This window comes from Macrotis lagotis, chromosome 4 (genome assembly GCF_037893015.1).
Source record: "Macrotis lagotis isolate mMagLag1 chromosome 4, bilby.v1.9.chrom.fasta, whole genome shotgun sequence".
Lineage (NCBI taxonomy): Eukaryota > Metazoa > Chordata > Mammalia > Peramelemorphia > Peramelidae > Macrotis > Macrotis lagotis.
The window spans coordinates 261804243-261819315 of NC_133661.1; the positions used below are offsets into that span (position 1 = coordinate 261804243).

The 15073-nt window shown below is 35.2% G+C and overlaps 1 protein-coding gene across 3 annotated transcripts in view; it reads left to right on the forward strand.

Moving 5' to 3' along the window:
• DAAM1 (dishevelled associated activator of morphogenesis 1) overlaps positions 1–15073 on the forward strand; it is a 222193-nt gene that overhangs the window by 123537 nt on the left and 83583 nt on the right. For all 3 annotated transcript variants that reach the window (XM_074235915.1, XM_074235916.1, XM_074235917.1), the window contains exon 3: positions 3311–3400. In XM_074235915.1, the coding sequence (XP_074092016.1) occupies positions 3311–3400 (90 nt within the window). The remainder of the gene's footprint in view (positions 1–3310; positions 3401–15073) is intronic.

Sequence of the window (15073 nt, forward strand, 5' to 3'; positions counted from 1 at the left end):
AACCTGAGTAAGACAAGGCATATAAATATCATGTCATTGTAAAACAGAATTATTGCTATACCAACACTGAACTTCATGCAGGAATGGATAGAACTCTGGTCTTGAAGTTGAGAAAATCTAAGTTCAAATAAGGACTCATACATTACTTGTTTTGTTACTTAATTTTAGTCTACCTCAGTTTTCTCAACTGTAAAAAGGGGATGACAATAACACCTATCTCCCAGAGTTGTGAGGATCAAATGAGATGATATTTGTAAAGCATTTAACACATTGTCTGGTATGTAGTAGATGCTTAATTAAATATGTGTTTCCTTCTCTTCATCTTTTATAGACATTGAAATGCAGTGATTATCACTAAGTCTTGCAGGATTCAATAATACACTTTCATATGAACTTGTAAAATGGTTTTCTTATTCATGAAGACTAATCCAATTTATCTCTGCTTTCCACTGAAATAGCATCTGTAACCATTGCAATTACAGTTTTTCATATAACTCACATTGGATAATGATACAAAAAAAAAATAACTCCTGATTGGAGAATATTGAGCCAAAACTAATGACCTAAAATTAATAGTAAAGGTAAATTCTTAAACTTTAAAAAAAATCAGCTTCATAAACATAAGGTAAGTCATAGTTCAATAGTTTAGCTGAAAAAGATCTGGATGTCTTAGTGGATGATGTCAGCCAAAATAAGCTAATGTAATTTGAGATCTATTAGGAGAGGTACAGTGTCTAGAACACAGAAGATACTGTCACCTTGTCAAAGCACATTTGGAATATTGTGTTCAGTTCTGGATTCTTCTGGTCTTATAAAAGATATCCATAAACTGGAGCAAACTCATCACATGGTAGACAAGAGATGAATGGTGACTGAATTGTTGGATTTGGAGTTAAGAAGACTGTTTTCAGTGCCCACCTCACACTTTTCTAGTTGTATGACTATAAGCCAATAACTTAAACTTCCTATGCCTCAGATGTCTCTTCCTTAAATTGATTAGGTTAGACTTACTGGTGTCTAAATTCCATTCTATGATACCATGACCAGATTAGTGAAAGACCTTAAATTCCTATTGTTGAATGGAGGATATTTAGGTGAAGGAACTGAGGCTGTTTAATCTGCATGTGATTTAGGTGGGACTGAGGGATACACTGTAGTTGTCTTCAAGAATGACTGTTTGTTGTGATAGAAAAGGTATAGGTTTGTCTCTAAGAAGTAAAATCGGGATCTCTAGAGTCATATTACCTTGAAGTAGATTGAGGCTTAATATGAGGAAAACCAACCTTTTTTATCAATTAGAGTCATTCACAAAAATGAAATGGGTTGCTTCAGGAAGTGAGGAATTCCCTCTTATTAGACATCTTCCAGCCAAGACATGCTAGGTATGTTGCAAAGGATAGTATAATTTAGGTTTGGGTTGAATTAGGTGGTTTCTGAGATGCCTTTAGATTTTGGACTTCCTTAGGCTTACAGACCCCAAGGGAGGAGGAAAAAAAAAGCCACAGTAATTGTCATCAAAAATAGTCTGTCAATCAGCAAGCATTTATTAAGTGCTTACTGTATTTTGTTTTGTTTTGTTTTAGGTTTTTTTCAAGGCAATGAAGTTAAGTGGCTTGCCCAAGGCCACATAGCTAGGTAATTATTAAGTGTCTGAGGCTGGATTTGAACTCAAGTACTCCTGACTCCAGGGCCAGTGCTCTATCCACTGAGCCACTTAGCCACCCTAAGTGCTTACTATACACCAGATACTGTGCTACCAATTAGATAGTGAGAATAAATAGCAATTGTGGAATTGTGGTAGTTTTATCACTTCTGTTTGGGTTTACTTGGAAGGTACATGGTTACTTTAATGACCTTTTCATATAAAATGAAAGATTTATACTATCAAAAGAAATGTTTTTGCCATTATTATAGATGAATTCTTAATAAGTATATATTGATTCCTATGTTCCAAGCACTGTATTAAGTACTTACAATTATTACCTCATTTGATCCTCACAGCAACCCTGGGAGATAGGTGTTATGATTATATTCATTTTGCAGAAGAGGAAACTGAGGCAAATAGGATAAATGACCAGGATCATGTTTGTAGTAAGTGTCTTCGACCACATTTGAATCTAAGTATTCCTGATTTTAGATCACTTGATCATTTTCTTTTCTTTTTTATTTTTTTGGGGGTATAATTTGGTGTACAGTATAAAGACTCAAATTCCTTTTTGAATGAAAAAATGGATGTGTGTACATAGATTAGATTTATAAAGAGGTAGAAAATTATATTTTATTTATTGAAAACTGGAGAAATGTATAAAGAAACAGTTACAAAGATATCTAAGAGATAATGTTTTAAGAGTTGAAACCTTCAGAGCTTCAAGCAATATGGGTACTCCAGGTCATTTGCATATAACTTTATGACCAAAGATGGCAAAATTAATATAAAGAGAAATAAGGTATGATTTTTAAAAGGATTTTTAACTTGATAGGGGAAAAAAGGGGAAAGTTGTGACAGGTACCTGAAAGTCAGGAAGCTCTCATTTAGGCAAATGAAGTGCAGAGAAATTTGATAGAGGAATCTTTTTAGGAACTGTCCATACCAGTCAAGCTGACTCCCTGGCTGCTTTCCCTGATGTCACTCTATCTCTCATCTTTTTGCATTTTGTTCAAGTGGTCCATCGTGACTAGAATGTAGTCCCTCTTCATCTCTACTTTACAGAATCCTTAGCTTTCTTCAAAACATTTATTCAACAATTTGTAACAAATAAGTGCCTACACTGTGCCAGACATTGTCCTAGAGTCTGGACATACAATGACAACCAAAGAGTCCTAGCCCTCAAGGAGCTTACATTCCATGGAAATCTAATCTGTAAATCAAGTGCTCTATTCAACTGGAGGCCTTTCCAGCACCATTCTCTCTGATCCTTCATTTATTAGCTGTATTTGCCATTGAGTTGGGGGGGGGGTGGGTTGTATATATTTTAATTTGTGTTGTATTTCCTAAGTAGAATGGAAGACCAATTTAGTTTTTTTCTTAGGAAATATTATAAAAAAAGAATCTTTGATTCTTGTACTTGTTAGAGACCTGGGATCAAAGCCTACCTCTTTTAACTTCTGAGTCTCAGTTACTTATTCAGTTACCTATGATTCTTCAAATGGTTGTTATACGAATCAAGTGATATAATGTACTTAAACTTCATTTCAAGTTCTAAGTCACTGTATTAAGGTCTGCTTTTATGACAATTGTTGATATTGGCTTAAGTTTTTTCTGTCTTAGAATTTAATATTTTGACTATTTGACATCTCCTTTCCTTCTTAGGATGAACTTGACCTCACAGACAAACACAGAGAAGCCATGTTTGCACTTCCAGCAGAGAAGAAATGGCAAATATATTGCAGCAAGAAAAAGGTGAGAGATAGATGCATTTCTTTATAAGCTATGATATAGCTAATTAGAAATAATGTTTTGCATGATTGCACATGTATAATCCATATCAATAAAATTGCTTATCTCAAGGAGAGGGAGGGAAAGAATATGAAACTCGAAATTTAAAAATGTTAAAATTGAGGAAAAATAAATTATGAGTTAGAACTCTTAAATCTCTCCCATTTAGCACTTTATCAGTTCTTCAAATTAAAAATCTGATGAAAGCATCTGATAACCACCTAGTTATATTTTAGTAAAATATCACCATATACCAGGGTTCTTCTCTCTTTCAGGTTACATTTTAATGATCTCAGACTTATGACTGAATCTTCTCCTTAACTTCAAGTAGGAACTTGAGGAAAATAATTTTGCTAGTCTAGACCGTGTGTGTGTGTGTGTGTGTGTGTTCTTGCAGGCTCATGTCCATGGATGTAAAATAAGTCCCCATTTGTGTCTAGTAAAGCCTATGGTTACCCCTTCTCAAAATACTATTTTTGTTGAGTTCCCCTGTTCACTAGGGGATTAATTCAGCTCAGGAGAGAAAAGAAACATGGATACACTTGGGTGGGGATGCTAGCAGGGACAACTAGCAGAGCCACTTATTGATAGTATCAAACAGTTCTTTATAGCAGAAAATCACAAAATTAGCATACAGGATAAAATAATGATGTTTCTAAAACTAGTGCAGGAAATAACCTAGGAGGATGTAACCCAGGTCAAGAAGTTCTGGTACAGGGCTATCACCAAGTGAGGTTACAAATGACGTAGTTGTGCTATCACAACAGAGTTCCATGGAAAGCCTTCACCTCGAGGGTCACCAAAGCTTGGACCTTTTAGTCATAACTGACCTTCTAACTCAAACTCACTCGAGCAGCTCTCATCATATTTTTAATTCACAATTAAAGAAAATGCTAACATTCAATTAGAGGTTAATGAAAATGAAGATGTAAAAGATTTTTCCCACCCGAGTTCACAGATCCCCTGAAATCTATCCATGGAGATCCCAGATTAAGAAACCTTGAATTAGGTGATATTTTCAACTTCTTCCTTCCTATTAAAAAAAATCTGTCCAGCACCTGAATTTGCCTATCTTTTGCCAACATACACAGTCATCATTTAGAATTCTTTTATCCTTCTCTCCTTCCCTTTTTCTCCTTACTTCCTAACTTAAATTTTTTCCTCATTCCCACCCACCATTTCCCTATTCCTTGTATATATAAAATATATAAATAATTCAAAAATATCCAATTTATGATCAATAAAATTTAAATCTGGTCATTGCCTTCTTTTATATTCTCTTTGGTAAATATTCAATTATTTTTTTTTTGCTTTTTGCATGGCAGTGGGATTAAGTGACTTGCCCAAGGTCACACAACCAGGTAATTGCTAAGTGTCAGAGGCTAGATTTAAATTCAGGTCCTCCTGACTCCAGAACTAGTTCTCAATCCACTGCATCACCTAGCTGCCTCTCAATGATAATTTTCAAGGAAATCAGATTGTATTGACTTTGGAAACATACAGGTTGTCACCATGCTATTCTTTAAAGATATAGCAACTATATTTGAGTATAGCCTCATTAAAATCATTTTCCTCTTATCCTTAATAATATTTGTCAAATTACATTATATGCAGAAGATATCTCCTGTTCACATAAACTGTTTTGCTTATACTTCAGGCAATATAGAATGAAGTTTTAGGTCAAGAATTGGGCAAGGGAATAGGAAAGGGTAGAAAATGAGAGTGGAAAGTTTCCCTCTGGATTTTTTTTTATTATACCCGTGACAATAATTGAAAGTTAATCATGGAAATCACTGAATTTCACATGAGGAAAATGTAGTCTCTGGAGGAAAATGACCTCAGACCAACATCTGCTGTCCATTTTTCTACTTACCAGTTTACAGTATCCCATTGAGATATTCCATCTCATGTGTTGGCTATGGGGGTGCTTTTTAGAAAAATGAATGGATATGGATATTAGTTATAGAGTTCCATCTCTTCATGGAGTCTTATTGGTAAGATGCCAGTTTTCACTAGATATTTTGGAATGCAGAGTCACCCACTATCCTATGATTCCTTATTCCATCTGCTTGGATTTGATATGGGACTTGAAAGTGAAAAAAGAGATCATTTAAAGTCCTTTGTAACATGGTACTCATGGATCTGCCTCACTTATAAATAAATAATAACTGAATAAGAGGATATTTATGTTAAAAGCATTCACATTAATATAATTAAAGCATGTTTTATAATATTTAAATAGGAAATTTGGTCAGATTTGAAGCAAACCAGGAATGATAGAGAATGTTTGATTAGAGCTCCTCAATAAACTTGTGATATTTGTTTGCCTAATGTAGTTCCATGTTTTAAGTTCAGAAAATGTTACAAGTCTTTTATTAGTCATATACTAAGAAGAGAACTTCTTAGTTGAAAAATAATGAATTTAGAGACCTTTTAAACCATTGTTTATCACAAGCAAGTCAAATTAGGTAAACTTTTCTTTTTGTGAATAAACTTGCAAAATCACAAATTTCTCAATGTTTTAAGATTAATAACTAGAGAATTATGGAGAAGTATGGAAATTCTTGCACATACTGAACATGTGAAGTAAGTCCTAGCTAAAGCCAATAAAAACATATAATTTTTTTGGTAATAGGAAAAAATTCTAAGGCAAAAAAAGAAGTAGAAATTGTATGAGTAACTAGAAATTGTAGAGAAACTAGACTGACCAGTCCTGTTTTCTTTTTTCTTTCAAGTCTTTCTCCCTCTTTTCCAACTATAACTTGTGATCTGATGATCTGTTACTATTTCCCTAGCTAACCATGTTGTATTCATATCTCATCTCATAAGGAAACTTTTCCCAATGTCTCTTAATTCTCCTTTTCTTTTTTTAAAATGATTTCTTATTTTTCTTGTCTGAAACTTGTTTGCACATATGTATTTGTTGTCTCCCCTATTACATCAAAAGCAGAGACTCTTCTCTCCTTTTATATCCTTGGTGTTTAGCAGTATAGGGTAGATGCTTAATAAATGTTTATTGACTAATTGATAACATAATTTTGTCTCTGAGACTTAGCTGTAGGTTTCCTTCTTAAGTGCCAAAATGAAATTAGAGAAAATATTTTCTATGGATAAAATGATATGAAAGAATTACTTGGGAGTCAGAGACAAGATGGCAGAGAAATCCAGGAAGTTGCCTGGTTCTCCCTAGTTTTCCTTGGAAACAATGTTAATCAAATCTCTAAGTGGATTCTCATGTGACAAAACCTGCAAGAGGATTGAGAGAAATACTAAGACAACTTAGCAGGATTTCAGGAAAAGTCTGTCTCACTTGGATAAAAGGAGAGCATAGCCCAGTGCAATGTGCAGGCAAGCCAAGGGAGACTTAACCACAGTACAGATCAGCAACCAAGACCCTTTGGTCTTGGCACAGCAGACCATTTGTGAGGTCTCAAGCTCCAACGAAGAAGGTAAACTGCCAGCACTGCAACTCCCAACACAATAGCCATGACTGGGTATATCAGCACCTGAGGCTCTGATGCAAAAAGTGATCAGACCCCTGACCCTCCAGTACAAGAAGTTTGGGACAGTTGCTCCTTGTATCCTAAGTGCAGAGCTCAACTTTAAAAGTCATGAAACAGACTAAAAAATAAGCAAAAAGCAAAAAAGAGCTTTAATTATAGAAAGTTAGTGATAGAGGAAAATCAAAACACAAACCCAGAAGACAACAATGTCAAAATGTTTACATGTGAAAATTCTTAGGGGAATGTGAATTGATCCCAGCCCCAAAAGCCTTCTTTGAAGATCTCAAAAAAGATTTTAAAAATCAAATAAAAGAGGTAGAAGAAAAATTGGGGGAGAAATGAGAGATAAGGAAGACAGGTTCAATAGCTTGAAACAAGAACAAAAGTTGACTGAAAAAAATACCATTGATCAAATTGGAGAAAAAAAATCCACTGAAGGAAATAACTCCTTAAAAAGTAGAATTGGCCAAATGGAAAAGGAGGTACAAAAGTTAAGTGAAGAAATTAATTTATTAAAAATTAGGATTGGCCAAATGGAGGCTAGTGACCTCATCATGAATTCATCAAATAAACTCAAAGGATGAAATATACAGAAGAAAATGTAAAATATTTCATCAAAGAAGCAATGGAACTGGAAAAACAAATCCAAGAGAGATAATTTAAAAATTATTAGACTACCTGAAAGCTATGATTAAAAAAAAAAAGTCTGGCTAGCATCTTTCAAAAATTTATCAAATTATTTTATCAAAATAATATTCTCGAAATACTTAAAAGAATTCACTGTTCACCTCCTAAAAGAGATCCCAAAATGAAAACTCCAAGGAATATTATAGCAAAATTCCAGAATTATTAGGTCAAGGAAAAAAATGTTGAAAGTAGCCAGACGGAATTACTTGAGTCTTTGCCTTATTGAGTAAAAGAGAGACAGAGACAGAGACAAATACACACATGCCTACACACATATAAATTTTTGAGACTTTGAAGGCTAAACAGATCTGTAAATGTTAATGGTATAGGTAATGTATATATAAATGCTATAGTATTTATTATGGGGAGTTCCAATGACAATATAATTTTTTTGAAAGTTACAACACTGGGAGCAGCTAGGTGGCCTTATTGAGTAAAAGAGAGACAGAGATATAGACAAATACATACATATATACATACACACATACAAATTTTTATGACTTTGAAGGCTAAACAGATCTGTGTTAATGGTATAGGTAATGTATATATAAATGCTAAAGTATTTATTATGGGGAGTTCCAATGACAATATTATAACTTAATTGAAAGTTACAACACGGGGAGCAGCTAGGTAACACAGTGGATAGAATACTAGCCCTGGAATCAGGAGGACCTGAGTTCAAAATCAGCCTCAGTCACTTAATAATTACTTACCTGTGTGACCTGGGGTAAGTCACTTAACCCCATTGCCTTGCCAAAAAAAAAGTAATAGCACTGTACCTTGACTCTAACATAGTGATGTGATTTTTGGTCTTTTTTGAGAATGGGACAACAACCATTATAACTTTCTTAAAAGGTCCATAAAATGTTCTGTTTATTTAACTGTGGTTGTTTTCAAAAAGAAAATATTTTTGGTTCTTATCTTTAAAGGTAATTCACTTTTTAAAAATTTCCAATCACAGCATACTCTTTTGTCTAAGGGAATTTTTTCCCCAGCCTCAAGCCAGAAATTGCATCTGTTAACAATCTTTTGGATTTTTAACCTGAAGCTTTTAAACATTGAATTGCCTAACAATGAAAGGTATCTTGAATTCTATATTTATTTATTAGCAATGTTATTTCTAGTTAAGATAGTGATGCAAAGGGTTATAGAGAAACTGTCCAATATGAAGTCCAACAAATATCTCAAGCTGATCCCAGAAAGACCAATGACAAAGAAAATGTAAAAGATCAGAAGTAGGCTTTTCTGAATAATTTGTAGCTGCACAAAAAGAAATCCAAAAGTCAACAGAGATGGGCAGAAAAGTAATGCCAGAATAAAGTCAAGTAAACCAGGCAGAAGTAGAAAGAACAGGCATCAGGGAAGCCAGTAGAGGCTTGTAGGTAAATGGCTTGGCCAAAGGTAGGGATAGGAATTGAGCCGGGGAAATCTGGACTAATGTCTACAAATAGAACTGAAAATAATTAGGCGATACTCTGAGCAGAGAGTTTCAAACCATCCTAGGCTCCGATAAAGGGGTACCTGGAGCTAGATCCTGACTTTGACTTGTTGAAACAGAAGCATGAACTGAACTAGCCTCCTGCAAGGTACTGCTCATGGATATGGGTTATAGCACTATGCTGCTTAGAGAACTGGGATTCATAGGAGGGCACTGGGCAAACTTGGCATCTGACATCCAGGTATGTGAGATCCTAGTAGAATAATGGAGGGCATTTGAGGTGAGCATTACACTGGGTTCTATAATGGCCTCAGTAGGGAATGGAGCCAGCTCTAGAAAGAGATGACAATAGAATTCCACCAAGGACAGAAATCTGTAGTATACCATCTGGACACTGTAACAGTAGCTAGGCATTGAAGCAAAGGGCAGGACCCAGCCATCTCATCTGAATTGGCAGTGGCAAAAGTATTCAAATTGTAGAGATGATAGAACCGAACTAGCCAATATAACTGTGTTAAGAAGACTGATCCAAGCACAAAATCCCAAACCTAAATCTGAGGCTGAAAATGGGTATAACCAGAAGAAAAAATCCACTAGGCACAATGAAGTATTGTAGATTAAGAGAAAACCCTAGAGGTAAACTCAGAAAAAGAGAGTAGTTGTCCAATTACTATAAGCAGAGCCTAAGAGGGAAAAGAAGGACCATGGCCAAAAGGACTAAAATAGTAGAGGAAATGAAGCAAAAGATAATAAAAATTAAGTTAGGAATAAAATGAAAGTTTGGAGAGAAAAAAATGAAAGGAGAATAAATAGCTTAGAATATAAGGTTGAAATTCTTCCTCAGGAATGTATTCCTTCAAAATACAGAATAAGGAAACAGAACTCAGATCCATACATTAGCACAAAATTCTAAAAAGTTCAAAAAATTACCTGGTGCAGTGGATAGAGCCCTGGCCCTGGAGTCAGGAGTACCTGAGTTCAAATCCAGCCTCAGACACTTAATAATTACCTAGTTATGTGGCCTTGGGCAAGCCACTTAACTCCATTGCCTTGAAAAAACCTCTACCAACCTAAGGACATCTAGGTGGCACAATGAATAGAACAATGGCCCTGGATTCATAAGGACGTGAGTTCAAGTTCTAGACTCCTAAGTAGCTGGACCTAATAAGTCCAGAAACTGGACAAGTCACTTGACCTAATTGTATCAAAAACAGATGTAACCAACCTGTGAAAGAAGTCAAGAAATAATTTAAAACTATAAAATTTCTTGAAAATCATAATCAACCTAAAAACCTGGATATCATGTTTCAAGAAAGCAATGACAGTGAATAGCACAGTGTATAGAGTGTAAGACCTGGACTGGATGACTTTTTAGTAGTCTTTAATAGTTCAAATCTGGCTGCAGAGGTGAATGTAATTTAAGAAAATGAGTAAACAACAACAACAATATAGGAAAACTACCTGAATGTATTGAAAGTGACAATAGAAAGAAATGACCAGTAACCTTTAAAGAAACCGCAAAATGAATACACCCAGGAATGTCATAGCCCAAATGCAGGGCTTATTCATCTCTTTTGGATGTATTTGGACTCCAGGAAGTTGCTAGTGTCTCTGTCTCTCTCTCTCTCTCTCTCTCTCTCTCTCTCTCTCTCTCTCTCTTCTAGTCTTTTTCATTTGAACAACAATTGAGGCAGTTAGGTAGTATAGTGGATGAATCATTGGACTTTTAGTCAGGAAGACCTGAGTTCAATTTTTATACATTTTATGAAGATCATCAGTAATTGTGTAAAATATATTACTGTAAACTGTTTTACAGATTCAGTAGTATTTTGTAAAGAGAAGAAAAAATGAGTAGCACAGCCAAGACTATCAAATTTCTAAGAGTCTAAGATATGAAGTTAATTTAAAGGATCTAGAATTGGCTGCTACAAACAGCTATCATCACCCGAATTCAGATTTAACTTTAGACACTGATTAGCTGGGTTTGTAGGCAGTTGGTTAGTCAATAGATATTGAAAGAGTGAAGCTAAGGGAGAAGGAGGGAATTCTTGATGTTCTGTCATGAACTCTTTTGCCCATCTTTAAATCCATAAGATGATAGCCATAGGATTGTACACAAGTGTTTATATTGGAATGTGTGTGTGTGTGTGTGTATGCAATTTACACACACAGATACATGTAGACACAGACAAGTAAGGATGAATAGAAGCATTGTCTTTATGGCAGTGAGAGCCCAGATGATATCAGGTAACAAAAACTTGTCATAAACCTAGTCAATAATGTGACTATGTGGCTTCCAGCAAAGGTAAGCTGAATATAGGAACAGTAGACACAGAAGGTAGGGGTAATTTAAGATTGGAGTTTGACACTGAAATAATATCAAGGGGGAAGGGATTTCAGAGTAGAAAACAATGTAAAAGTGAATGGGTTCACCATGGAAAAAGAAGGGGAAGAGAACAAGCATTTATTAAGCACTTACTATGTGTCAGGTTTTATATGAAATGAAATATATCATAAATATATACCTTAAATTATATATTATAGATCATATATTTAATATTCAAATTAAATATATATTTATATAAATTAAATATATCATATATAAAATTAAATACTTTAGATACTGTCTTATTTGAGCCGTACAACATCCCTATGATGGAGGTATTGCTATCACTCCCATTTTACAGTTGAGGAAACTGAAGCAGGCAAGTCATATGATTTGCCCAAGGTCACTAACTAGTCATTTGTCTGAGGTTAGATTTGAGCTCAAGTCTTCTTGACTCCAAGCCCAGCCAACACTCTGTTCACTGGCCCACCCACATATCTGTGTAACTGTTAAGGGACTCTTTATGTTACACTTGAATCTGTTTGAGATTGCTTTCAAAGACTGATTTTTTAATTTTATTTTTTTTGCCCTCTCTGCTGCCAATTCCTGGTTTGATCTCAGCTAAATTAAATCATTTTCAAGAATCCTTTCCAGCTATTTCCACAGTTTAGTTGTTCTAATTGTCATGAAGTGTTTGCAGCTTGAGGGCATTTTTATTTGCAGAGCATTTACATTGGGCATCACAGCCAATAGCAGTGATAGGAGAAAGCCAGAAAAACTAAGGAAATGTTCAGCCAGTTTTCAATCTTCTGCCTTCTCTTTTGCCAAGTTTTTAAATCGTTCAATCCCTTTCTAAAAACAAAGACTCTCTGTCACTTTAGGAGAGAGATTAAGATTTTGTCCCAACCAGCCACCCAGGTATTGTTCTTTCAGCTTCTGTGGTCAAGAGGAACTCCTATGTGAAAGGGACCAAGGAGAGCAGTTTTGTCAGAACCAGATTGGTAGGAATACATGGGGAAACATTTGAATTAAAGACAAAAGAACCAATTCTGTTTTCCATGCTCTTGCCCCTGGATTGTGTAGTCAGTTATCCAAGTGAGTGCTCATAAGAAGACTTTGAGAGAGCATTGATGACTGGTTAAGAGTCAGAAAGGGGGGCAGCTAGGTGGTGCAGTGGATAGAGCACCAGTCCTGGAGTCAGGAATGAATACTTGAGTTCAAATCTGACCTCAGACACTTAATAATTACCTAGCTGTGTGGCACTGGGCAAGCCACTTAACCCCATTTGCCTTGCAAAATAAAAGAGTCAGAAAGGAAATCTTTGAAAGATACTAAGAACCTGAAAGAGACTAGTGCTATTGCTGAGGTTTTATAGATCCAGTTAAGGAAGCTTAACATGATCTGTGAACAGGAAATGAATTGGTATTAGGAGCATTAAGATGTTTGCTTTTTTCACTTCTTTTTCAATCATATTAGACTCTTGACCCCATTTGGGTTTTCTTGCAAAGATACTGGAGTGTTTACCTTTTCCTTCTCCAACTTATTTTACCAAGGTGAAACTTAGGTAAACAGGGTGAAATGACTTGTCCAGGGATCCCAGCTAATAAGGGCTTGAGGCATGATTTGAATTTGGGAAGATGGGTCTTTGTGACTTCAGGCTAGGCTCTCTATCTACTGCTCCACTTTAGCTAACCCTTTCTATTTTCTTTTTTTTTTCACTTTATAAATATTTAATTTATTTTGAGTTTTACAATTTTCCCCCTCATCTTACTTCCCTCTGTCCACCCCCACCCCCTGCAGAAGGCAATTTGCCTGTCTTTACATTGTTTCCATGGTATACATTGACCCAAATTGAATGTGATGAGAGAGAAATCATATCCTTAAGGAAGAAGAAACATAAAGTAAAAGAGATAGTAAGATCAGACAATAAGATATCAGCTTTTTTTCCCCCTAAATTAAATATAATAGTCCTTGGTCTTTGTTCAAACTCCACAATTCTTTCTCTGGATACAGATGGTATTCTCCATTGCAGACAGCCCCAAATTGTCCCTGATTGTTGCACTGATGGAATGAGCGAGTCCATCAAGGTTAATCATCACCCCCATGTTGCTGTTAGGATGTTCAATGTTTTTCTGGTTCTGCCCATCTTGCTCAGCATCAGTTCATGCAAATCCCTCCAGGCTTCCCTGAATTCCCATCTCTCCTGGTTTCTAATAAAACAATAGTGTTCCATGACATACATATACCACAGTTTGCTAAGCCATTCCCCAATTGAAGGACATTTACTTGATTTCCAATTCTTTACCACCACAAACAGTGCTATGAATATTTTTGTACAAGTGATGTTTTTTACCCTTTTTCATCATCTCTTCAGGGTATAGGCCTAGTAGTGGTATTGCTGGATCAAAGGTTATGCACATTTTTGTTGTTCTTTGGGCATAATTCCAGATTGCTCTCCAGAAAGATAGATGAGTTTTGGTGGAGCTCTACCAAAGTTTTATTAGTGTACCAGATTTCCCACAACCCTTCCAGCAATGATCATTGTCCCTTTCTGGTCATATTGGTCAGTCTGAGAGGCATGAGGTGATACCTCAGAGATGGTTTAATGTGCATTTCTCTCATAAGTAATGATTTGGAGCAGTTTTTCATTTGACTATGGATCACTTTGATCTCATTGTAAATTGCCTTTGCATGTCCTTTGACCATTTGTCGATTGGGGAATGGCTTGTTGTTGTTTTTTTTTAATTTGACTCAATTCTCTGTATATTTTAGAAATTAGTCCTTTGTCAGAAATACTAGTTGTAAAGATTGTTTCCCAGTTTACTATATTTCTTTTGATTTTGGTTACAGTGGTTTTGTCTGTGCAAAAGCTTTTTAGTTTAATGTAATCAAAATCATCTAGTTTGTTTTTAGTGATGTTCTCCATCTCTTCCTTAGTCATAAACTGCTTCCCTTTCCATAGATCTGACAGGTAAACTACTCCTTGATCTTCTAGTTTACTTATAATATTGTTTTTTGTGTCTAAATCCTATATCCATTTTGATCTTATCCTGGTATAGGGTGAGAGTGTTGGTCTAATCTAAGTTTCTTCCATACTAACTTCCAATTTTCCCAGCAGTTTTTATTGAAGAGAGTTTTTATCCCAGTAGCTGGACTCTTTGGGTTTATCAAACAGCAGATTACTGTAATCATTTCCTGCTTTTGCACCTAGTCTATTCCACTGGCCCATCACTCTATTTCTTAGCCAATACCAGACAGTTTTGATGACTGAGGCTTTATAATATATAATATGATATGTAATATATATATATAATATAATATAATTTTAGATCTGGTATAGTTAAACCACCTTCATTTTTTCATTAAATCCCTGGAAATTCATGACTTTTTATTTCTCCATATGAATTTACTTACCACCTTTTCTAACTCAATAAAGTAATTTTTTGGAATTTTGATTGGTAGGGTAGTTTAGTTTTGGTGGAATTGTCATTTTTATTAGCTCTACCTATCCATGAGCAGTTGATGTTTGCACAATTATTTAAATCTGATTTTATTTGTGTGAGAAGTGTTTTGTAATTGTTTTCAAAAAGCTTCAGAGTCTGCTTTGGCAAATAGACTCCCAGGTATTTTATCTTGTCTGAGGTTACTTTGAATAGGATTCCTTTTTCTAGCTCTTCCTGCTG